The 24,002-nt window shown below is 45.3% G+C and overlaps 1 protein-coding gene across 2 annotated transcripts in view; it reads left to right on the top strand.

Moving 5' to 3' along the window:
- Positions 1–24,002, top strand: part of EBF2 (EBF transcription factor 2) — a 392,720-nt gene that overhangs the window by 332,250 nt on the left and 36,468 nt on the right. For both annotated transcript variants that reach the window (XM_067470672.1, XM_067470673.1), the window contains exons 11-13: positions 12,555–12,643; positions 16,798–16,863; positions 18,262–18,439. In XM_067470672.1, the coding sequence (XP_067326773.1) occupies positions 12,555–12,643; positions 16,798–16,863; positions 18,262–18,439 (333 nt within the window). The remainder of the gene's footprint in view (positions 1–12,554; positions 12,644–16,797; positions 16,864–18,261; positions 18,440–24,002) is intronic.

Below are 24,002 nucleotides of genomic sequence, written 5' to 3'. Positions count from 1 at the left end.
ACTATTAATACATCAAATAAAATGAAAACAAAAAAACCCAGTTTAAAACGCAGACTACGTATAGTTAAAACTACCTGTTTTCAAATCACAACTAAAGCGCTGAAGTGTCAACCTCATATGGACCCATTTCAGCCAACTCGATACCAAAAGCCATCTTAAAAATTCATGTTTTTAGGCTGGATCGGAAGGAGTCAAGGGTGAGGGCTAACCTAATCTCTTTTGGGAGAGTATTCCAGAGCCTGGGAGCCACTACAGAGAAGGCCCCCTCTCTCATCCCCACCAACCGTGCTTGAGACAGTGGTGGAACCGAGAGAAGGGCCGCCCCTGCCAATCAAAGCCATGCTGGTTCATAGAAAGAGATGCGGTCTTGAAGATAGGTTGGACCCAAAGCATTTAGGGCTTTGTAAGCAGCTTGAATTGAGCCTGGAAAATTATCGGAAGCCAGTGGAGCTGCTTGAGTCGGGTCATAGTATGTTCCCTATAGCTAGCTCAAGTTAGTAATCTCACATTTACATGTTTTCAAACTGCTAGGTTAACAGGAGCTGGAGCTTACAGACGGGCGCTCACCCCATCTCGTGGATTCAAACTGCCAACCTTCGGGCAGTTTAACCCATTCCACCAACCTGGCTCCTACAATACTACTACTACTACTAATAATAATAATAATAATAATAGTAATACCTGTAATAATTATTGTAATAATTAGTTTGCAGTATGTCAGTTTCTAAGTTTCAAAATAAACTCGTTTAAAAACTGAGCCCTTTGTTTGAAGGAGGGGCTTCCTGAGTTTAAAAACTGAGCCCTTTGTTTGAAGGAGGGGCTTCCTGTGTTTAAAAACTGAGCCCTTTGTTTGAAGGAGGGGCTTCCTGAGTTTAAAAACTGAGTTTAAAAACTGACTCCTTTGTTTGAAGGAGGGGCTTCCTGAGTTTAAAAACTGACTCCTTTGTTTGAAGGAGGGGCTTCCTGAGTTTAAAAACTGAGCCCTTTGTTTGAAGGAGGGGCTTCCTGAGTTTAAAAACTGACTCCTTTGTTTGAAGGAGGGGCTTCCTGAGTTTAAAAACTGACTCCTTTGTTTGAAGGAGGGGCTTCCTGTGTTTAAAAACTGAGCCCTTTGTTTGAAGGAGGGGCTTCCTGAGTTTAAAAACTGACTCCTTTGTTTGAAGGAGGGGCTTCCTGAGTTTAAAAACTGAGCCCTTTGTTTGAAGGAGGGGCTTCCTGTGTTTAAAAACTGAGCCCTTTGTTTGAAGGAGGGGCTTCCTGTGTTTAAAAACTGACTCCTTTGTTTGAAGGAGGGGCTTCCTGAGTTTAAAAACTGAGCCCTTTGTTTGAAGGAGGGGCTTCCTGAGTTTAAAAACTGACTCCTTTGTTTGAAGGAGGGGCTTCCTGAGTTTAAAAACTGACTCCTTTGTTTGAAGGAGGGGCTTCCTGTGTTTAAAAACTGAGCCCTTTGTTTGAAGGAGGGGCTTCCTGAGTTTAAAAACTGACTCCTTTGTTTGAAGGAGGGGCTTCCTGAGTTTAAAAACTGAGCCCTTTGTTTGAAGGAGGGGCTTCCTGTGTTTAAAAACTGAGCCCTTTGTTTGAAGGAGGGGCTTCCTGAGTTTAAAAACTGACTCCTTTGTTTGAAGGAGGGGCTTCCTGAGTTTAAAAACTGAGCCCTTTGTTTGAAGGAGGGGCTTCCTGAGTTTAAAAACTGACTCCTTTGTTTGAAGGAGGGGCTTCCTGAGTTTAAAAACTGAGCCCTTTGTTTGAAGGAGGGGCTTCCTGTGTTTAAAAACTGACTCCTTTGTTTGAAGGAGGGGCTTCCTGAGTTTAAAAACTGAGCCCTTTGTTTGAAGGAGGGGCTTCCTGTGTTTAAAAACTGACTCCTTTGTTTGAAGGAGGGGCTTCCTGTGTTTAAAAACTGAGCCCTTTGTTTGAAGGAGGGGCTTCCTGAGTTTAAAAACTGACTCCTTTGTTTGAAGGAGGGGCTTCCTGAGTTTAAAAACTGAGCCCTTTGTTTGAAGGAGGGGCTTCCTGTGTTTAAAAACTGAGCCCTTTGTTTGAAGGAGGGGCTTCCTGTGTTTAAAAACTGACTCCTTTGTTTGAAGGAGGGGCTTCCTGTGTTTAAAAACTGAGCCCTTTGTTTGAAGGAGGGGCTTCCTGTGTTTAAAAACTGAGCCCTTTGTTTGAAGGAGGGGCTTCCTGAGTTTAAAAACTGACTCCTTTGTTTGAAGGAGGGGCTTCCTGTGTTTAAAAACTGAGCCCTTTGTTTGAAGGAGGGGCTTCCTGTGTTTAAAAACTGACTCCTTTGTTTGAAGGAGGGGCTTCCTGTGTTTAAAAACTGACTCCTTTGTTTGAAGGAGGGGCTTCCTGAGTTTAAAAACTGAGCCCTTTGTTTGAAGGAGGGGCTTCCTGTGTTTAAAAACTGAGCCCTTTGTTTGAAGGAGGGGCTTCCTGTGTTTAAAAACTGACTCCTTTGTTTGAAGGAGGGGCTTCCTGTGTTTAAAAACTGAGCCCTTTGTTTGAAGGAGGGGCTTCCTGTGTTTAAAAACTGAGCCCTTTGTTTGAAGGAGGGGCTTCCTGAGTTTAAAAACTGACTCCTTTGTTTGAAGGAGGGGCTTCCTGAGTTTAAAAACTGAGCCCTTTGTTTGAAGGAGGGGCTTCCTGTGTTTAAAAACTGACTCCTTTGTTTGAAGGAGGGGCTTCCTGTGTTTAAAAACTGACTCCTTTGTTTGAAGGAGGGGCTTCCTGTGTTTAAAAACTGAGCCCTTTGTTTGAAGGAGGGGCTTCCTGTGTTTAAAAACTGAGCCCTTTGTTTGAAGGAGGGGCTTCCTGAGTTTAAAAACTGACTCCTTTGTTTGAAGGAGGGGCTTCCTGTGTTTAAAAACTGAGCCCTTTGTTTGAAGGAGGGGCTTCCTGTGTTTAAAAACTGACTCCTTTGTTTGAAGGAGGGGCTTCCTGAGTTTAAAAACTGACTCCTTTGTTTGAAGGAGGGGCTTCCTGAGTTTAAAAACTGAGCCCTTTGTTTGAAGGAGGGGCTTCCTGTGTTTAAAAACTGACTCCTTTGTTTGAAGGAGGGGCTTCCTGTGTTTAAAAACTGAGCCCTTTGTTTGAAGGAGGGGCTTCCTGAGTTTAAAAACTGACTCCTTCGTTTGAAGTAGGGGCTTCCTGAGTTTAAAAACTGAGCCCTTTGTTTGAAGGAGGGGCTTCCTGTGTTTAAAAACTGACTCCTTTGTTTGAAGGAGGGGCTTCCTGAGTTTAAAAACTGAGCCCTTTGTTTGAAGGAGGGGCTTCCTGTGTTTAAAAACTGACTCCTTTGTTTGAAGGAGGGGCTTCCTGAGTTTAAAAACTGAGCCCTTTGTTTGAAGGAGGGGCTTCCTGTGTTTAAAAACTGACTCCTTTGTTTGAAGGAGGGGCTTCCTGTGTTTAAAAACTGAGCCCTTTGTTTGAAGGAGGGGCTTCCTGTGTTTAAAAACTGACTCCTTTGTTTGAAGGAGGGGCTTCCTGAGTTTAAAAACTGACTCCTTTGTTTGAAGGAGGGGCTTCCTGAGTTTAAAAACTGAGCCCTTTGTTTGAAGGAGGGGCTTCCTGTGTTTAAAAACTGACTCCTTTGTTTGAAGGAGGGGCTTCCTGTGTTTAAAAACTGAGCCCTTTGTTTGAAGGAGGGGCTTCCTGAGTTTAAAAACTGACTCCTTTGTTTGAAGTAGGGGCTTCCTGAGTTTAAAAACTGAGCCCTTTGTTTGAAGGAGGGGCTTCCTGTGTTTAAAAACTGACTCCTTTGTTTGAAGGAGGGGCTTCCTGAGTTTAAAAACTGAGCCCTTTGTTTGAAGGAGGGGCTTCCTGTGTTTAAAAACTGACTCCTTTGTTTGAAGGAGGGGCTTCCTGTGTTTAAAAACTGAGCCCTTTGTTTGAAGGAGGGGCTTCCTGTGTTTAAAAACTGACTCCTTTGTTTGAAGGAGGGGCTTCCTGAGTTTAAAAACTGACTCCTTTGTTTGAAGGAGGGGCTTCCTGAGTTTAAAAACTGAGCCCTTTGTTTGAAGGAGGGGCTTCCTGTGTTTAAAAACTGACTCCTTTGTTTGAAGGAGGGGCTTCCTGAGTTTAAAAATTGACTGCTTTGTTTGAGAGGCGGGGCTTCCTGGTTATCCTATATAAACCAGTGTCGTACACTCAGTAACCTATACTTTCAGCCCTGCATACAGACAACAACATCAAACACACACCAAGAGGGGGTCATTAGCAACCTCTAGATGGAACAAACACGAAAACTTCCCGTCTCATGCACGAGCTGTGGCATGTTCAGCTTTTTCACACTACAATTACTCAATTACATCTGCCCCAAGTGTAAACAAATCACTCGCATGGAACACAGGATCCGACAACTCGAGGACCGTATTAACACCCTTAAGGACATTCAGGAACTTGAGCTGTTCTTAGACACCACACACCACACTGTCCTAGACACGCAGCCCATATCACACCAACATTACAGGGAGGCTCAACAGAACAGCACCTCAGTTGTGGACAACCCTCAGGCTTGGAGAAATGTCACCCTTAGAAGGACACATAGGACCCGGAAGCCTCCTCAGAATACTTCCGCTCAGCTGCAGTTACACAATAGATTCCAAATTCTCACACAACTATCACCTGACCAAGAAACACAACATATTGGGGAAGACCAGAATGGCTTAGATACTGAACAGTGGCTCATCCTTGATCAGTGTGCAGGGGATAGCCCTGACTGGGACAACACTTCACAACATTCACACTTGAGCAATCGTGCAGGTGTACCATCCCCAACCGTAGACCAGGTGCAACAGGAACACATACAGGAGAACCATAGGCTCTTGGACGAATCTCAATGGATTGTCCTTGACGAATGCACCGGGGATGTCGAGGAGGAGGACAACACTTTTCACCTACACAATTCACACCAACAGGATCACTTTTCTGGAGACCTACACACTACAATGCACAAAAGGGGCCCTGTCATTCCCAAAAGTAAACAGGTCTTGGTAGTAGGCGACTCCCTCCTTAGAGGAACGGAAGCTGTCATTTCCAGACCAGATGGGATGGCTCGAGAAATATGCTGCCTACCGGGGGCAAAAATACACCATATCACTCAGAGGCTCACCAGGCTCCTCAAGCCCCATCACCGTCCTCCCCTCATGTTAATTCATGTAGGAACCAATGATACTGCAAGGCATACGTTTCAAAAGATCACAAATGATTTTCGAGCTCTAGGAGCAAAGCTAAAAGAATGTAATGTACAGGTGGTCTTTTCATCCCTCCTCCCTGTTGTAAGACACGGACCCACAAGAGCCAGAAAAATAGTACAGGTCAATGACTGGCTTAGAAAATGGTGTCAGGAGGAACGCTTTGGCTTCCTCGACCATGGCCTGCTTTTCCAGGAGGATGGCCTACTGGCAAGGGATGGGGTGCATCTCACACAAGTAGGAAAACACCTTTTTGCTCACAGACTCGCAAACCTCATTAGACGCACTTTAAACTAGGTCCACCGGGGGAGGGGGACAACAGCCTTGCGAACACTACTTTACCCACAATATCTGGGAATCGCCAGAAGGCTAAACGGAGGGCTGCACAAACACAACAAGGACCAAGTACCCAAAGCACAATAATCCCAATTAAACAGCTCAGGGGAAGATCTCAGGGGCTCACATGTCTTTACACTAATGCACAGAGCATGGGAAATAAACAAGACGAACTCCAACTTTTAGCACAACACCACAAATATGATATCATAGGGATCACTGAAACCTGGTGGGATGACTCCTATCGCTGGAATGTAGATATCGAGGGGTATAACCTCTTTCACAGAAACCGAACAAAGGGGAGAGGAGGCGGAGTAGCCTTATATGTCAAAAACTCTTATGCTACAGAAGAGATTCAAGACAGCAATCTGGGAAACCAGCTTGAAATCATCTGGATAAGAATCAAGGGAACTGGGACTCAAAAAGATGTCGTTGTAGGCGTCTACTACAGACCCCCAAGCCAGGAGGAAGAACTTGATGAAGTCTTCTGCCAACAGTTGACCAAACAGGCACAGAGAAGAGATGTAGTAGTCATGGGCGATTTCAACTATCCCGATATTTGCTGGAAAACAAACTCGGCCAAGAGTACAAGGTCCAACAAATTCCTCGCTTGCCTTGCAGACAATTTCATGGTCCAGAAGGTAGAAGAAGCAACAAGGGGATTGACTACTCTTGATCTCATCTTAACAAATGCGGAGGACCTGATCGATGCGGTCGAAGTGGTAGGATCCTTAGGGGCAAGTGACCATGTGCTCCTGCAATTTGAGGTACAAAGGAAGGCCGAAACTAAGACAAGTCAAACCCGCATTTTGGACTTTAGGAGAGCTGATTTCCAAAAAATGAAGGAAACGCTGAGCAGCATTCCGTGGACACAGATACTAAAAGACAAGGGAGTTACGGATGGATGGGAATTTCTCAAGAGTGAAATACTCAAGGCGCAATTGCAAACTGTGCCAACAAAGAGAAAAAATAGGACAAGTGCAAAGAAGCCAGAATGGATGTCCAAAGAACTTCTAACTGTGCTAAGACACAAAAGAGACATGCACAAGAAGTGGAAAAAGGGAGAAATCACCAAAGAAGAATTCAAACAAATAGCCAACACCTGTAGGGAAAAGGTCCGCAAGGCTAAAGCAAAAAACGAGCTCAGACTTGCCAGGGACATTAAAAACAATAAAAAGGGCTTCTATTCTTATGTCAGTAGAAAAAGGAAAAACAAGGAGGCGATAGGACCTCTTCGAGGAGAAGATGGGGCAATGCTGACAGGGGATAGGGAAAAGGCAGAACTACTTAATGCCTTCTTTGCCTCGGTCTTCTCACAAAAAGAGAGTCTTCAACCTCAGCAAGATGGAGTGGATGAGGGTTTGGAGGACATCCAACCCCAAATTGGGAAAGAAGTCGTTCAGGAATACCTGGCCGCTCTTAATGAGTTCAAGTCCCCAGGGCCAGATCAACTACACCCCAGAGTATTGAAGGAACTAGCGGAAGTCATTTCGGAACCATTGGCAACCATCTTTGAGAGTTCTTGGAGAACGGGAGAAGTTCCAGCAGATTGGAGGAGGGCCAATGTGGTCCCAATCTTCAAGAAGGGAAAAAAGGATGACCCAAACAACTACCGTCCGGTCAGCCTCACGTCGATACCGGGCAAGATTCTGGAAAAGATTGTTAAGGAAGTGGTCTGCAAACACTTAGAAACAAATGCGGTCATCGCTAATAGTCAACATGGATTTATCAAAAACAAGTCATGTCAGACTAATCTGATCTCTTTCTTCGATAGAGCTACAAGCTGGGTAGACGCAGGGAATGCCGTGGATGTAGCGTACCTGGATTTCAGTAAGGCCTTTGACAAGGTCCCCCATGACCTTCTGGCAAGGAAACTAGTCCAATGTGGGCTAGGCAAAACTACGGTGAGGTGGATCTGGAATTGGTTAAGTGGACGAACACAGAGAGTGCTCACTAATGCTTCCTCTTCATCTTGGAAAGAAGTGACAAGTGGAGTGCCGCAGGGTTCCGTCCTGGGCCCGGTCCTGTTCAACATCTTTATTAATGACTTAGATGAAGGGCTAGAAGGCATGATCATCAAGTTTGCAGACGACACCAAATTGGGAGGGATAGCCAATAGTCCAGAGGACAGGAGCAGAATTCAAAACGATCTTGACAGATTAGAGAGATGGGCCAAAACTAACAAAATGAAGTTCAACAGTGACAAATGCAAGATACTCCACTTTGGCAGAAAAAACGAAATGCAAAGATACAGAATGGGTGACGCCTGGCTCGAGAGCAGTACGTGTGAAAAAGATCTTGGAGTCCTCGTGGACAACAAGTTAAACATGAGCCAACAATGTGACGTGGCGGCAAAAAAAGCCAATGGGATTTTGGCCTGCATCAAGAGGAGCATAGTGTCTAGATCTAAGGAAGTAATGCTACCCCTCTATTCTGCTTTGGTTAGACCACACCTGGAATATTGTGTCCAATTCTGGGCACCACAATTCAAGAGAGATATTGACAAGCTGGAATGTGTCCAGAGGAGGGCGACTAAAATGATCAAGGGTCTGGAGAACAAGCCCTATGAGGAGCGGCTTAGGGAACTGGGCATGTTTAGCCTGAAGAAGAGAAGGCTGAGAGGAGATATGATAGCCATGTATAAATATGTGAGAGGAAGCCACAGGGAGGAGGGAGCAAGCTTGTTTTCTGCTTCCTTGGAGACTAGGACGCGGAACAATGGCTTCAAACTACAAGAGAGGAGATTCCATCTGAACATGAGGAAGAACTTCCTGACTGTGAGAGCCGTTCAGCAGTGGAACTCTCTGCCCCGGAGTGTGGTGGAGGCTCCTTCTTTGGAAGCTTTTAAACAGAGGCTGGATGGCCATCTGTCAGGGGTGATTTGAATGCAATATTCCTGCTTCTTGGCAGGGGGTTGGACTGGATGGCCCATGAGGTCTCTTCCAACTCTTTGATTCTATGATTCTATGATTCTATGATTCCGAGCTCTGAACAGGAACAGGAGCTGGAGCTTACAGATGGGAGCTCACCCCATCTCGTGGATTCAAACTGCCAACCTTCAGGCAGTTTAACCCATTCCACCAACCTGGCTCCTACAATACTACTACTACTACTACTACTAATAATAATAATAATAGTAATACCTGTAATAATTATTGTAATAATTAGTTTGGAGTATGTCAGTTTCTAAGTTTCAAAATAAACTTCCGAGTTCTGAACAGGAGCAGGAGCTGGAGCTTACAGATGGGAGCTCACCCCATTTCGCGGATTCAAACTGCCAACCTTCGGGCAGTTTAACCCATTCCACCAACCCGGCTCCTACAATACTACTACTACTACTACTACTAATAATAATAATAATAGTAATACCTGTAATAATTATTATAATAATTAGTTTGGAGTATGTCAGTTTCTAAGTTCCAAAATAAAGTTCCGAGCTCTGAACAGGAGCAGGAGCTGGAGCTTACAGATGGGAGCTCACCCCATTTCGCGGATTCAAACTGCCAACCTTCAGGCAGTTTAACCCATTCCACCAACCCGGCTCCTACAATACTACTACTACTACTACTAATAATAATAATAATAGCACCTGTAATAATTATTATAATAGTTAGTTTGGAGTATGTCAGTTTCTAAGTTTCAAAATAAACTTCCGAGCTCTGAACAATTTTGAGAGCTAGACTTTTAGTTTGCACACTAATAGCTAAAAATGGTTCTCAGAATGCTGTGCAACCAAGTATTGCAAACTAATATGACAGAAAATAAATGCATGTCCATAAATTAATATTGGATTAGGGGACAGATTGTTTTCTTGAGTAACAAATCTGGATATTCCCATTCGGTATTTTTAGTTCAATATGTACATTTCGTTTTTGAGAACCTATCTATAGTTTGTAATCCATTTTCCTTGGCCAGAGACATGCCGTTTGCTTACGTGATTGGACCCACAAGCTTGAAGCGAAATTGCACATAATATGATATATAAGATCTCAGGAGGATTCAGACAAATTCTCACGATTATTGGCGCAACTTCTCTGCCTGGCTCCCAAATAGGAAATCGAGTCTAAAGCAGTTGACATGGGTATTATTACACTCCTGTTGCGATCCCAAATAGTTCCCAGAAACAAACATTCTAAGTATAGCAAAGTATACATTCTCAGGTTTAAGTCTTTCCTGCTGTGCTCCCATTTTATTCCGTGCTATGATACGTTAATTTAACGTTGTTTATTTGTTCCATTGGAATAAGTGAAAATGTATGTCACCATAATATATCATGGGTTATTGCTTCCATATTGTTCTGAGATGGGAGAGGAGATGAATGCTTACTTAATGTATTGTCGAAGGCTTTCATGGCTGGAATCACTAGGTTCTTGTGGGTTTTTTCGGGCTATGTTCTAGAGGCATTTCTCCTGACGTTTCGCCTGCATCTATGGCAAGCATCCTCAGATGTGTGAGGTCTGTTGGAATTAGGACAATGGGTTTATATATCTGTGGAATGACCAGGGTGGGACAAAGGACTCTTCTCTGCTGGAGCTAGGTGTGAATGTTCCAACAGAGAAGTCAGCCATAGCAGAGCACCTGACGAACCAGCCTGGACACAGCATTTTATTTGAGAACACAGAAATGCTGGACCACACCAACAACCACCATGTCAGACTACACAGAGAAGCCATTGAAATCCACAAGCATGTGGACAATTTCAACAGAAAGGAAGAGACCATGAAAATGAACAAAATCTGGCTACCAGTATTAAAAAAACTCTAAAATTATAACAGCTAAACAACAGAGAGGAAAAAACCAGGCACAGATTAACACCTCCCAGCAACAGATTTCCCAGGCTCAGACAGGCCTTCAAATGCTAATGAAGGTGATCAGTTAAACATTCACACCTAACTGCAGCAGGGAAGAGCTCCTTGCCCCACCCCAGCCATTCCACAGATATATAAACCCATTGTCCTAATTCCAACAGACCTCACACCTCTGAGGACGCTTGCCATAGATGCAGGCGAAACGTCAGGAGAAATGCCTCTAGAACACGGCTCTATAGCCCGAAAAAACCCACAAGAACCTAATGCTTACTTAATTACTCAGGCGATCCCTCGTAGTCCGAGGATGATGGTCCTCCAAGGTTGGTGTCCTGGCGGTGGGTCCGTAGGTGACTGTGGAGCCCTATTCTTGACCTGCGTGTTCTCCCGCAGTGAGGACATCGGTTTCCAGGTGGAAGGCGGTCCCAGTCAGGGTTGGCTTGATGCACCTTCCTCTTGGCACATTTCTCCCTTTCGCTCTCCATTCGTGCCTCTTCAAATTCCGCAGCACTGCTGGTCACAGCTGAGCTCCAGCTGGAGTGCTCAAGGGCCAGGGCTTCCCAGTTCTCAGTGTCTATGCCACAGTTTTTTAGCTTGACTTTGAGCCCATCTTTAAATCTCTTTTCCTGTCCACCAACATTCCGTTTTCCAGACCTCACTACCTCTGAGGATGTTTGCCATAGATGCAGGCGAAACGTCAGGAAAAAATGCCTCTAGAACATGGCCATGTAGCCCGAAAAAACCCACAAGAACTTAGTGATTCCAGCCATGAAAGCCTTTGACAATACATTCCGTTTTCCTTTCCTGAGTTCGGAGTAGAGCAACTGCTTTGGGAGACGGTGGTCAGGTATCCAGACAACATGGCCGGTTCAGCAGAGTTGATGGTGGAGGACCATCGCTTCAATGCTGGTGGTCTTTGCTTCTTCCAGCACGCTGTCTTCCCAAGAGATTTGCAGGAATTTTCAGAGGCAATGCTGATGGAATCATTCCAGGAGTTGTGTATGACGTCTGTAGACAGTCCACGTCTCGCAGGTGTATAGCAGGGTTGGGAGAACAATAGCTTTATAAACAAGCCCCTTGGACTCCCTACGGATGTCCCGGTCCTCAAACACTCTGTGCTTCATTCAGAAGAATGCTGCACTGGCAGAGCTCAGGCAGTGTTGTAATTCAGTTGACAATCTGTAGACAATCCACGTTTTGCAGGCATAGAGCAGGGTTGGGAGGACAATAGCTTTATAAACAAGCACCTTGGTATCCCTACGGATGTCCCGGTCCTCAAACACTCTTTGCTTCATTCAGAAGAATGCTGCACTCGCAAAGCTCAGGCAGTGTTGTATTTCAGTGTCAATGTTGACTTTGGTGGAGAGGTGACTGCCAAGGTAGCGGAAACGGTCAACATTTTCTAATATTATATAATTAAGTTGTATTTCTGGCATTGCAGAGGGATTGGTTGGTGACTGTTGGAAGAGTACTTTGGTTTTCTCGATGTTTAGTGACAGGCCGAGCTTCTCGTATGCTTCTACGAAGGTGTTTAGAGTGGCTTGTAGGTCTTCTTCTGAATGCGCACAGACGACGTTGTCATCAGCATATTGGAGTTCTATAACAGATGATGTTGTAACCTTGGTTTTGGCTTTCAGTCTACTGAGGTTAAATAGCTTGCCATCTGTCTGATAGAGGATTTCCACTCCAGTGGGAAGTTTCCCATCAACAAGATGAAGTATCATAGCAATAAAATTGAAAAATAAGTCTAGGGCAATAACACACCCCTTTTAGACACCTGATTCTACCTGAAATGGGTCACTTTGGGAGCCATTGCTGTCCAAGACTGTTGTCATCGTGGAGGAACTACAGGATGTTCACAAATTTGTCAGGGCACCTGATTTTTTGAATGATCTAAGGGTAATCCTTTGGTTTTCACTAATGGCTTCTCATCAAGTCTGATGGCAAGATACTTCTATAATATTTACTCAGAAGTTAATGTAAATGTTCCTCTTTACGGGTCCTGTCCATTTTACTGCTTGATAATAGACAGAGCTGGACAATTGCTGTTGATTTGCACCTTTATCACCCCTTAAATTATTCACCTGTTAACATGACTACTGATTTTCCTTTCTTTTTTTGGTTAGTGAAATAGCCCTTAACATTTGCTTTTCCAAAGGAAACATTATTTTTTGTCTCCAACAGGTTATTATTGTGTCTGATCTTTCCCCTTCTGTTTCAGCTTTAAACGAGCCAACCATAGATTACGGGTTCCAAAGACTCCAAAAAGTTATCCCGAGACATCCTGGTGACCCAGAAAGACTAGCCAAGGTATGGAATTTACTAACCTTTTCAGCACAGTTGAACAATTTATTTCTGGTTGGTTGACAGAGTGACCTTAAACCAAGGGTTCTCAACCTATGGTGTCCTACAACTCCAGAAATCCCAGCTGTTATAATTTCTGGGAGTTGAAGGCCAAAACATCTGGAGACCCACAGGTGGAGAACCACTGTCTTAAGCAATTCTGTGGTCTTGGGTAAATGGGTATAGCAAGGGGAATTGTCTCCCATTTGGCCCACTAAGGCCTTTTGGCATAGAGCACCCAGAGAGCTCCATCAATGGGGGGAAATCATTCAAAAAATGGACAAGGATACAGAGATCTTTTGACATTGTCCTCCTTAGCCATCTTAAAAATGGTTGGAATATAATTGAAAGCCTGCTGGTCCCATTACACAATTCTGCATACATGAAAGATACAATGGTACTGCAGTAGACTCTCAGTTAAGTGGAACTCAGTCATAGAATCATAGAATCAAAGAGTTGGAAGAGACCTCATGGGCCATCCAGTCCAACCCCCTGCCAAGAAGCAGGAATATTGCATTCAAATCACCCCTGACAAATGGCCATCCAGCCTCTGCTTAAAAGCTTCCAAAGAAGGAGCCTCCACCACACTCCGGGGCAGAGAGTTCCACTGCTGAACGGCTCTCACAGTCAGGAAGTTCTTCCTAATGTTCAGATGGAATCTCCTCTCTTGTAGTTTGAAGCCATTGTTCCGCGTCCTAGTCTCCAAGGAAGCAGAAAACAAGCTTGCTCCCTCCTCCCTGTGGCTTCCTCTCACATATTGATACATGGCTATCATATCTCCTCTCAGCCTTCTCTTCTTCAGGCTAAACATGCCCAGTTCCCTAAGCTGCTCCTCATAGGGCTTGTTCTCCAGACCCTTGATCATTTTAGTCGCCCTCCTCTGGACACATTCCAGCTTGTCAATATCTCTCTTGAATTGTGGCGCCCAGAATTGGACACAATATTCCAGGTGTGGTCTAACCAAAGCAGAATAGAGCATGGGGAGCATGACTTCCCTAGATCTAGACACTATGCTCCTATTGATGCAGGCCAAAATCCCATTGGCTTTTTTTGCCGCCATGTCACATTGTTGGCTCATGTTTAACTTGTTGTCCACGAGGACTCCAAGATCTTTTTCACACGTACTGCTCTCGAGCCAGGCATTGTCCCCCATTCTGTATCTTTGCATTTCATTTTTTCTGCCAAAGTGGAGTATCTTGCATTTGTCACTGTTGAACTTCATTTTGTTAGTTTTGGCCCATCTCTCTAATCTGTCAAGATCGTTTTGAATTCTGCTCCTGTCCTCTGGACTATTGGCTATCCCTCCCAATTTGGTGTCATCTGCAAACTTGATGATCCTGCCTTCGAGCCCTTCATCTAAGTCATTAATAAAGATGTTGAACAGGACCGGGCCCAGGACGGAACCCTGCGGCACTCCACTTGTCACTTCTTTCCAAGATGAAGAGGAAGCATTAGTGAGCACCCTCTGTGTTCATCCACTTAACCAATTCCAGATCCACCTCACCGTAGTTTTGCCTAGCCCACATTGGACTAGTTTCCTTGCCAGAAGGTCATGGGGGACCTTGTCGAAGGCCTTACTGAAATCCAGGTACGCTACATCCACGGCATTCCCCGCATCTACCCAGCTTGTAACTCTATCGAAGAAAGAGATCAGATGAGTCTGGCATGACTTGTTTTTGATAAATCCATGTTGACTATTAGCGATGACTGCATTTGTTTCTAAGTGTTTGCAGACCACTTCCTTAACAATCTTTTCCAGAATCTTGCCTGGTATCGACGTGAGGCTGACCGGACGGTAGTTGTTTGGGTCGTCCTTTTTTCCCTTCTTGAAGATTGGGACCACATTGGCCCTCCTCCAATCTGCTGGAACTTCTCCCGTTCTCCAAGAACTCTCAAAGATGGTTGCCAATGGTTCCGAAATGACTTCCGCTAGTTCCTTCAATACTCTGGGGTGTAGTTGATCTGGCCCTGAAAGGGGACTTGAACTCATTAAGAGCGGCCAGGTATTCCTGGACGACTTCTTTCCCAATTTGGGGTTGGATGTCCTCCAATCCCTCATCCACTCCATCTTGCTGAGGTTGAAGCCTCTCTTTTTGTGAGAAGACCGAGGCAAAGAAGGTATTAAGTAGTTCTGCCTTTTCCCTGTCCCCTGTCAGCATTGCCCCATCTTCTCCTCGAAGAGGTCCTATCGCCTCCTTGTTTTTCCCTTTTCTACTGACATAAGAATAGAAGCCCTTTTTATTGTTTTTAATGTCCCTGGCAAGTCTGAGCTCGTTTTTTGCTTTAGCCTTGCGGACCTTTTCGCAGTCAACTGGAACTCTCAAGCAACCAACAAATCATCAAAATAATACTTTAAAAATTCAAATTTTATTTATTTATTTATGGCATTGATATGCCACTGTGCTGGTACGTCTGTACCAGGAGCTCCAACTTTATTTTCTTTCTATTAAATGTTTGCATGCATTCCAAGGCTTCAGGGATTTTGCAAAAGGTGACTTCCCTTGGTTTGCAGTCACCTGTCTATCATTGTTAAGTTTGGATCCGCCCCTTCTCCCAGGGACATGGGAGGAGAGGGAGCCATTTTTAGATAATCTTACAGAAGGAAACCAAGCTATAGGGTGTGGAGTAGCTTCACCCGCAGAAAAGCTTCACTTCTTAGGAAGAGAACAGTCTCAAAGCTCTGGCAGGGAGCTTACAGCCTCTCAGCCTTACAGCATCTGAGGGAAACAGCCCTAAAGGGTTTCTTAAGAAATTCCGGGGGAAAGCAGCTTTACAGACCCAAAAAACTCCAGCTGGAGAATCTGCAAGCCTTTACTGGTAGGTCTACTTAGTGCTCAAGACGCAGTTTGAATCCGGTAGTAGAACCCACATCAGTAAAGCTTAGATAGTAGACGGCCTGGAAGAGGTTTAAAAAGGGTTTTCCTCTTAAAGTGAAAGAACAGTTAACGAAGATAGTTACCTGTCCCTTGAGGACAAGAGTAAGGAAACCACCAGTTGACTCAAAGCCTTGAAGCATTGTTTGACTCACTGAAGATTTGAGAAGTATCTGTTTAATTCTAGTTCAATAATAAAGACCATTTCTACAGAAAAACCCTTGAGGGCCTCTCTTCGAGGCGCCCTGGCTTCCCGCTGGGCACAAAGTGTACGTCCTATTCAAAGTCAATTGTTACAGGCCCAGCACGTGACAGAACAGCCACCCTTCTCACCCTGAAGGGGACTCAGGGCGGCTTACTCTCTCTCTCTCTCTCTCTCTCTCTCTATATATATATATATATATACACACCATAGCACAATATCAGTATTATATATTATGTGCTGTCACGAGCTGGGCCCGTGAAAGAGTCTGTAGACAGGACATGTTTTCTGAATGCCCAACGGGACGCCGGGGTGCCTTGGCTGAGAGGCCCTTCGGATTTCCCCACACAAAGTTCTTTTAAAGTTCAACAAAGTTTTGATTGTTGCTTAAATCTTCAATAAATCAAACAAATACTTCAAGGCTTTGAAACAACTGGTGGCTTGCTTAAATTTTGTCCACAAGGGACAGGCAACTTTCTTCATAAACTGTTTCTTCCTCATACAAGGGAAATCCTTGACCCCTCCCTGGGCAATCTGACTTAAGCTCTGCTGGTGTGGGCCCCTACACCCAGTCCAAATTGCGTTATGGCTGCCACGAGTAGTCCTTACCAAACAGAGTCTTTTAGTAGATTTCCAAGAGGAAAGAAGGCTTTCAACTTCCATAGATGTAGGCGAAACGTCAGGAGTGAATGCTTCTAGAACATGGCTATATAGCCCAAAAAACCTACAACAACCCACTGTATATATTGATTATTTTGAACTCAATTACAACAAAAATTAAAATGGGCAATTGTTCCGCCAGATATTTCTAGCGAGATAATTCTCCTGTTTAAATCCTGGAAGCAATGCCGAATTTACAAAGGAGAGAATTTCACAATTCTCGACTTCTTTTTAAACCTCAGATATTAATAACTCGGAATATACTTTCCATACCTAAACTATTATATATGCAAAACTGAAAAATACTCCGGTGGAGTTTTATTTGCCATAACTTACTAATTAGTCCTTTTTCATAATTCTTGGTGCTTCTTCCTTCCTCGTTGTAGGAGATGCTATTGAAACGAGCAGCGGACCTAGTTGAAGCACTGTATGGGACACCACATAATAATCAGGTGAGTCTTTCTCTCTCTCTTCCTCTTTTCTCTTTCTCTCAGTTCTCTGCTCCCCAATGCCTCCTCTTCATCCTGGAAAGAAAGGACAAGGGAATGCCGTCAGCAGGGTTCTGTCCTGGTCCTGTTTGAATAGCCATGTTTTCAAATTTGTTCTGAAAACTTGAAGAGTGGAGGCGACCACTGAGAAGGCCCTCCCTCTCATACCCACAAACCATGCTTGAGGCAAACAATGCTTCTGGAGGGCGACCACTGAGAAAGCCCTCCCTCTCATACTCACAAACCATGCTTGAGACAAACCATGTTTCTGGGGGGCGACCACCGAGAAGGCCCTCTCTCTCGTACCCACAAACCATGCTTGAGACACACCAAGCTTCTGGGGTGCGACCACCAAGAAGGCCCTCTCTCTCATACCCACAAACCATGCTTGAGACAAACCATGCTTCTGGGGGGCAACCACCGAGAAGGCCCTCCCTCTCGTACCCACAAACCATCCTTGAGACAAACAATGCTTCTGGGGGGCGATCAGCAAGAAGGCCCTCTCTCTCATACCCACAAACCATGTTTGAGACAAACCATGCTTCTGGGGGGCGACCACCGAGAAGGCCCTCCCTCTCGTACCCACAAACCATGCTTGAGACAAACAATGCTTCTGGGGGGCGACCACTAAGAAAGCCCTCCCTCTCGTACCCACAAACCATGCTTGAGGCAAACAATGCTTCTGGGGGGCGACCACTGAGAAAGCCCTCCCTCTCATACTCACAAACCATGCTTGAGACAAACCATGTTTCTGGGGGGGGGACCACCGAGAAGGCCCTCTCTCTCATACCCACAAACCATGCTTGAGACAAACCATGCTTCTGGGGAGCGACCACCGAGAAGGCCCTCCCTCTCGTACCCACAAACCATGCTTGAGGCAAACAATGCTTCTGGGGGGCGACCACTGAGAAAGCCCTCCCTCTCATACTCACAAACCATGCTTGAGACAAACCATGTTTCTGGGGGGGGACCACCGAGAAGGCCCTCTCTCTCATACCCACAAACCATGCTTGAGACACACCAAGCTTCTGGGGTGCGACCACCGAGAAGGCCCTCTCTCTCATACCCACAAACCATGCTTGAGACAAATCATGTTTCTAGGGGGCAACCACCGAGAAGGCCCCCTCTCTCGTACCCATAAACCATGCTTGAGACAGAGGTGGTACTGAGAGGAGGGTCTCTCCAGCAGATCTTAGGGTGTACATCAGTTCATAGAAGGAGATACAGTCTCGAAGAAAGGTTGGACTTGAAGAGTAGGACATTGTTGGGTGTCTAATGAGACCTAAAAAGCTAAAGCTTTCCCCTTGACGTTAAGCCTAGTCATGTCTGATTTGCCCCTAATTTCTTGCTTTTTACCTGCAGGATATCATTCTGAAGAGAGCTGCTGATATCGCAGAAGCCCTCTACAGTGTCCCAAGGAATCCTGGCCAAATCCCAGCTTTGTCTAGCTCTCCAGCTCACAGTAGTATGATGGGCATCAACTCTTATGGCAGCCAGTTAGGAGTCAGCATCTCAGAATCAACTCAAGGGAACAATCAAGGTAAACGCTGTTGGTATTAGACCCACATAATGTGAGGCCTCGGTGGTTGAAAAACCCATAGTTGTTTTGCATACTCATATACTCTCCTTAAAGCAGTGGTTCTCAACCTGTGGTTCCCAGGGTGTTTTGGTCTGCAACTCCCAGAAATCCCAGCCAGTTTACCAGCTGTTAAAATTACTAATTAGTCCTTTTCCATAAGGAGGGAGCAAGTTTGATGACTCTAAGCTGGAATGTGTCCAGAGGAGGGCAGCTAAAATGATCAAGGGTCTGGAGAACAATCCCTATGAGGAGCGGCTTAAAGAGCAGGGCATGTTTAGCCTGAAGAAGAGAAGGCTGAGAGAAGATATGATAGCCATGTATAAGTATGTGAGGGGAAGTCCTAGGGAGGAGGGAGCAAGCTTGTTTTCTGCTGCTGTGGAGACTAGGACGCAGAGCAATGACTTCAAACTACCGGAAAAGCGATTCCCCCTGAACATTAGGAAGAACTTTCTGACTGTGAGAGTGTGGTGAAGTGTAAATTTTAAACTACTATTATGTATAGTTATAGATAGGCGTTTGAGAGGGTAAGTATTTAAAGTTGCATAACTGGGGGTGGGGGGATGATAGCCAGCTTAGCTCACTTTGAGCTGGGTTGCTATGGAAATAGGAGTGGAGCCAACTGCCACTTGGCAGGGCAGCCATTTTAAAACGGTCAGTCTGTAGTCTGTGAACTGCAGGAGTGGCTGGTTCTGTAGAGGTGAGAACCAGGAAGGCAGACTGTAGTTTAAAAACTACAGGGAAAGGCTGATTCTACTGTAGTGAGGATCAGGAAGGTTTTGGCTTTTAGCCTAGGTAGTTTAGACAAGACGAGTTGACTTATTTATATTAGCCTTTACTATATGAGTAGAAAGGGTGAGAGAAACCCAGTGAGAATCTTTCTTGCAACAGAAATATCACAAAGAAAAGAAACACAGTTTGAAGAAAATTAATTTTGAAGCCTGTTTAGTAGAAGGAAGAGTCCTTTCCAGAGTTGTTTTAAGGAATGTTATAAGTGTAACCTCTGAAGATATGTGCCACTAAGAGTCAAGAAACATTCAAACCATCAAGCTTCTGCTACATTTCAATAAACTTGTTACAGTTTTTATAAAGCCTAGTCTCTGTTACAAATCCTTTCCAAGTTAAGTCACGCTACACATTGAAGAAAGACAAATTCAATATTACTAGCTATTAACTATGCTATCAATTTAATAAGACCTTACAAAGTGGTGACTTCTTCACAAATCGGTGATTCCTTTACAAAATCATCGCAAATTGGTGGCATCTTTGCAGAGAGCTGTTCAAAAGTGGAACTCTCTACCCTGAAGTGTGGTGGAGGCTCCTTCTTTGGAGGCTTTTAAAGAGAGGCTGGATGGCCATCTGTTGGGGGTGCTTTGAATGCAATTGTCCTGCTTCTTGGCACAGGGTTGGACTGGATGGCCCATGAGGTCTCTTCCAACTCTCTGATTCTATGATTCTAAGGCCAAAACGTCTGGGGACCACCAAGTTGAGAATCACTGCCTTGAAGGCTTATATTTGAAAGTGGTCTCTGTTTGAAGGACTACCTGGATTAGGGATATCAGTCTCCGTTAATAAGCCAATTAGTGAAGGCGCTATGCGGATCAAAGAGCGGATCTGCTCACTTTCTCAAGATGCAGTGTATTAAAACCTTCTTAAGTGATTGCATTGATCTCCTGAATCTATTTGTGTAAGCTTACAAAACACTGAACATAGATGAATAAGGTGGTGGAGCATTAAATGTTGGTAATCTGCAATCAAATAACTCAAATTTTTCAGCTAATTTCGACCAAGTCGAATAACAAGTGTCCTGAAGTATGTAAGAAAATGATATGTTAATTTTATTTGGGGGGGGGGGGGTAATAAAGTAAAAGAAAAAAAATGACAAGCTGGAATGTGTCCAGAGGAGGGCAACTAAAATGATCAAGGGTCTGGAGAACAAGCCCTATGAGGAGCGGTTTAAAGAGCTGGAGACTAGGACGCAGTGGAACAATGGCTTCAAACTACAAGAAAGGAGATTCCACCTGAACATGAGGAAGAACTTCCTGACTGTGAGAGCTGTTCAGCAATGGAACTCTATGCCCCCGAGTGTGGTAGAGGCTCCTTCTTTGGAAGCTTTTAAACAGTCCAACCTCATTCTGCCAAGAAGCAGGAATATTGCATTCAAATCACCCCTGACAGATGGCCATCCAGCCTCTGTTTAAAAGCTTCCAAAGAAGGAGCCTCCACCACACTCCAGGGCAGAGAGTTCCACTGCTGAATGGCTCTCTCAGTCAGGAAGTTCTTCCTCATGTTCAGATGGAATCTCCTCTCTTGTAGTTTGAAGCCATTTTTCCGCGTCCTAGTCTCCAAGGAAGCAGAAAACAAGCTTGCTCCCTCCTTCCTGTGGCGTCCTTTCACATATTTATACATGGTTATCATATCTCCTCTCAGCCTTCTCTTCTTCAGGCTAAACATACCCAGCTCCTTAAGCCGCTCCTCATAGGGCTTGTTCTCCAGATTCTTGATCGTTTTAGTCGCCCTCCTCTGGACACATTCCAGAGGGACACTTTTGCATGTGTGGCCCTCCTCCTTGCCTTCTCTCCCTCCCTCCTTGCCTTCCTTCCTCTACCACTTTCCCTCCTGAGGCTGTGGGAGAAAGAAGAGAAGGAGAAAGAAGAAGATCCTGGGGCTGGGGAGGAAATGGAGTGAGACGCTGGAGCCACTGCCCCTTCAGCCAGGTCTCCACCGTCAGCAGCTCCTGCAAAAGCTGAGCAAGAGGGACAAGAGGAGGGAAAGTGGAGGGTGGCATGAGCAACTGAGGGAGGGAGGGAGGGAGGGAGGGCAAAGAGGAGAGGAAAGAGAAGGAAAAGTGTGTGTAAGAGAGAGAGGGAGGGAAGGTGAGGAGGAGGGCTTTGCAGGGAAAACCGCGAAACAGCGAGTCCGCGATAAGCGAACCGTGAACCGAGCAAGAGGGACAAGAGGAGGAAAAGCGGAGGGTGGCATGAGCGCCCGAGGAAGGGAGGAAGGGAGGGGAAGGAGGAGAAGAAAGAGAAGGCAGAGTGTGTGTAAGAGAGGGAGGGAGGGAAGGTGAGGAGGAGGGCTTTGCAGGGAAAACCGTGAAACAGCGAGTCCGCGATAAGCGAACCGTGAACCAAGCAAGAGGGACAAGAGGAGGGAAAGTGAAGGGTGGCATGAGTGCCCAAGGGAGGGAGGAAGGGAGGAGATAAAGGAGAGGAAAGAGAAGGAAAAGTGTGTGTAAGAGAGAGAGGGAGGGAAGGTGAGGAGGAGGCCTTTGCAGGGAAAACCGCAAAACAGCGGGTTCACGATAAGCGAACCGTGAACTGAGCAAGAGGGACAAGAGGAGGGTAAGCGGAGGGTGGCATGAGCGCCCGAGGAAGGGAGGGGAAGGAGGAGAAGAAAGAGAAGGCAGAGTGTGTGTAAGAGAGGGAGGGAGGGATGGTGAGGAGGAGGGCTTTGCAGGGAAAACCGTGAAACAGCGAGTCTGCGATAAACGAACCGTGAACCGAGCAAGAGGGGCAAGAGGAGGGAAAGCGGAGGGTGGCATGAGCGCCCAAGGGAAGGAGGAAGGGAGGGGAAAGAGGAGAAGAAAGAGAAGGCAGAGTGTGTGTAAGAGAGAGAGGGAGGAAAGGTGAGGAGGAGGGCTTTGCAGGGAAAACTGCGAAACAGTGAGTCTGCGATAAGCGAACCGTGAACCGAGCAAGAGGGACAAGAGGAGGGAAAGTGGAGGGTGGCATGAGCGCCCGAGGAAGGGAGGGAGGAAGGAAGGAAGGAAGGAAGGAAGGAAGGAAGGAAGGAAGGGATAGAGGAGAGGAAGAGAGAGAGGGAGGGAAGGTGAGGAGGAGGGCTTTGCAAGGAAAACCGTGAAACAAGTCCGCGATAAGCAAACCGTGAACCAAGCAAGAGGGACAAAAGGAGGTAAAGCGAAGGGTGGCATGAGTGCCCGAGGAAGGGAGGAAGGGACAGAGGAGAGGAAGAGAGAGAGAGAGAGGGAAGGTGAGGAGGAGGGCTTTGCAAGGAAAACCGCGAAACGAGTCCGCGATAAGCGAACCACGAAGGAGCAAGGGAACACTGTATTATTGGGAGGCTCTCTGACTTTCTAAAGAACTAAATTCAAGAACAAAAATTAGTCAATATAATACAAAACTTTATTACGGTCACTGACCAGCACAAAATGGGACACAAGAAAAAAAAGTAGTGCAAAAATCTGAGGGGGAAAAACCCCAACTCTGGAAGTATTGTAGTCCCAAACATTTCTGATAAGGGACACTCAATCTATTTGGGAAAAGTTAACCTATGGAAACGACTTCCAGCTTTGGATTCCAGCACTTTTTATCTTTTACTTAAGCCAGCAGTATAACTCAACCTCACGGACTCCACAAATATGTGTCATGTGAAGGCATTTCTTTCTTTTACACTTACCAAACTTTTTTTATTATGTAGTGGAGAGTTTCTCTCTCTCTATCTGTTGAAATAATTGAGAAGGTACAGCCTTGACCACAATTTGCGGCTAAATCCCATGTTCATGTCATAAACATTAGAAACACTTGTGTGCTAATTTTTTCCAGATCTTGAAACACCCTGCCACATTCTTTCAATAATCAGATGTGATCCGCCAAATGTACACATGTTGTCAAACAAAGGCGTGTTCATGTCAGCCAGGGAAACATTCTTCAAGGGTGAGAACCTGTAAGAGCTCTTAGGCAGCGGTGCGGCGTTTGCAGGCAACCCTTCACCCCGCACTCAGAGCCAGGGCTTTGTGCCAGCATTGGTGAGCCCCCAACCCAGCCCCAAGGAAATAGGCCACCACTACATTACATGGCATCTATCAATTCCCATAGGTTCTGGTTATTATTGATTGATTGATTTGCCATATTTATATACCGCCTTTCTCAGCCCAAAGGCGACTCAAGGCGGTTTACAGTTGGCACAGTGCGATGCCCCCAACAACATAAAATACAATTAAAACATTTACCATATAATATAAAAACATACCAAACCAATAAAAACATAAATGGGTTGTTGTAGGTTTTTTCGGGCTATATGGCCATGGTCTAGAGGCATTCTCTCCTGATGTTTCGCCTGCATCTATGGCAAGCACCCTCAGAGGTAGTGAGCTCTGTTGGAACTAGGAAAAAGGGTTTATATATCTGTGGATTGACCAGGGTGGGACAAAGAACTCTTGTCTGCTGGAGCTAGGTGTGAATGTTGCAACTGACCACCTTGATTAGCATATAATGGTCTGACAGAGCCTGGAGCAAACTTTTGTTGAGAGGTGATTAGATGTCCTTGTTTGTTTATCTCTGTTGTTTGAGCTGTTGTCATTTTAGAGGTTTTTTAAATACTGGTAGCCAGATTTTGTTCATGTTCATGGTTTCCTCCTTTCTGTTGAAATTGTCCCCATGCTTGTGGATTTCAATGTCTTCTCTGTGTAGTCTGACATGGTGGTTGTGAGAGTGGTCCAACATTTCTGTGTTCTTGAATAATATGCTGTGTCGAGGTTGGTTCATCAGGTGCTCTGCTATGGCTG

Source organism: Anolis sagrei, chromosome 7 (genome assembly GCF_037176765.1).
Source record: "Anolis sagrei isolate rAnoSag1 chromosome 7, rAnoSag1.mat, whole genome shotgun sequence".
Lineage (NCBI taxonomy): Eukaryota > Metazoa > Chordata > Lepidosauria > Squamata > Dactyloidae > Anolis > Anolis sagrei.
The sequence above is the reverse complement of the archived record's forward strand: the minus strand, read 5'-3'. Positions and strand labels throughout refer to the sequence as shown.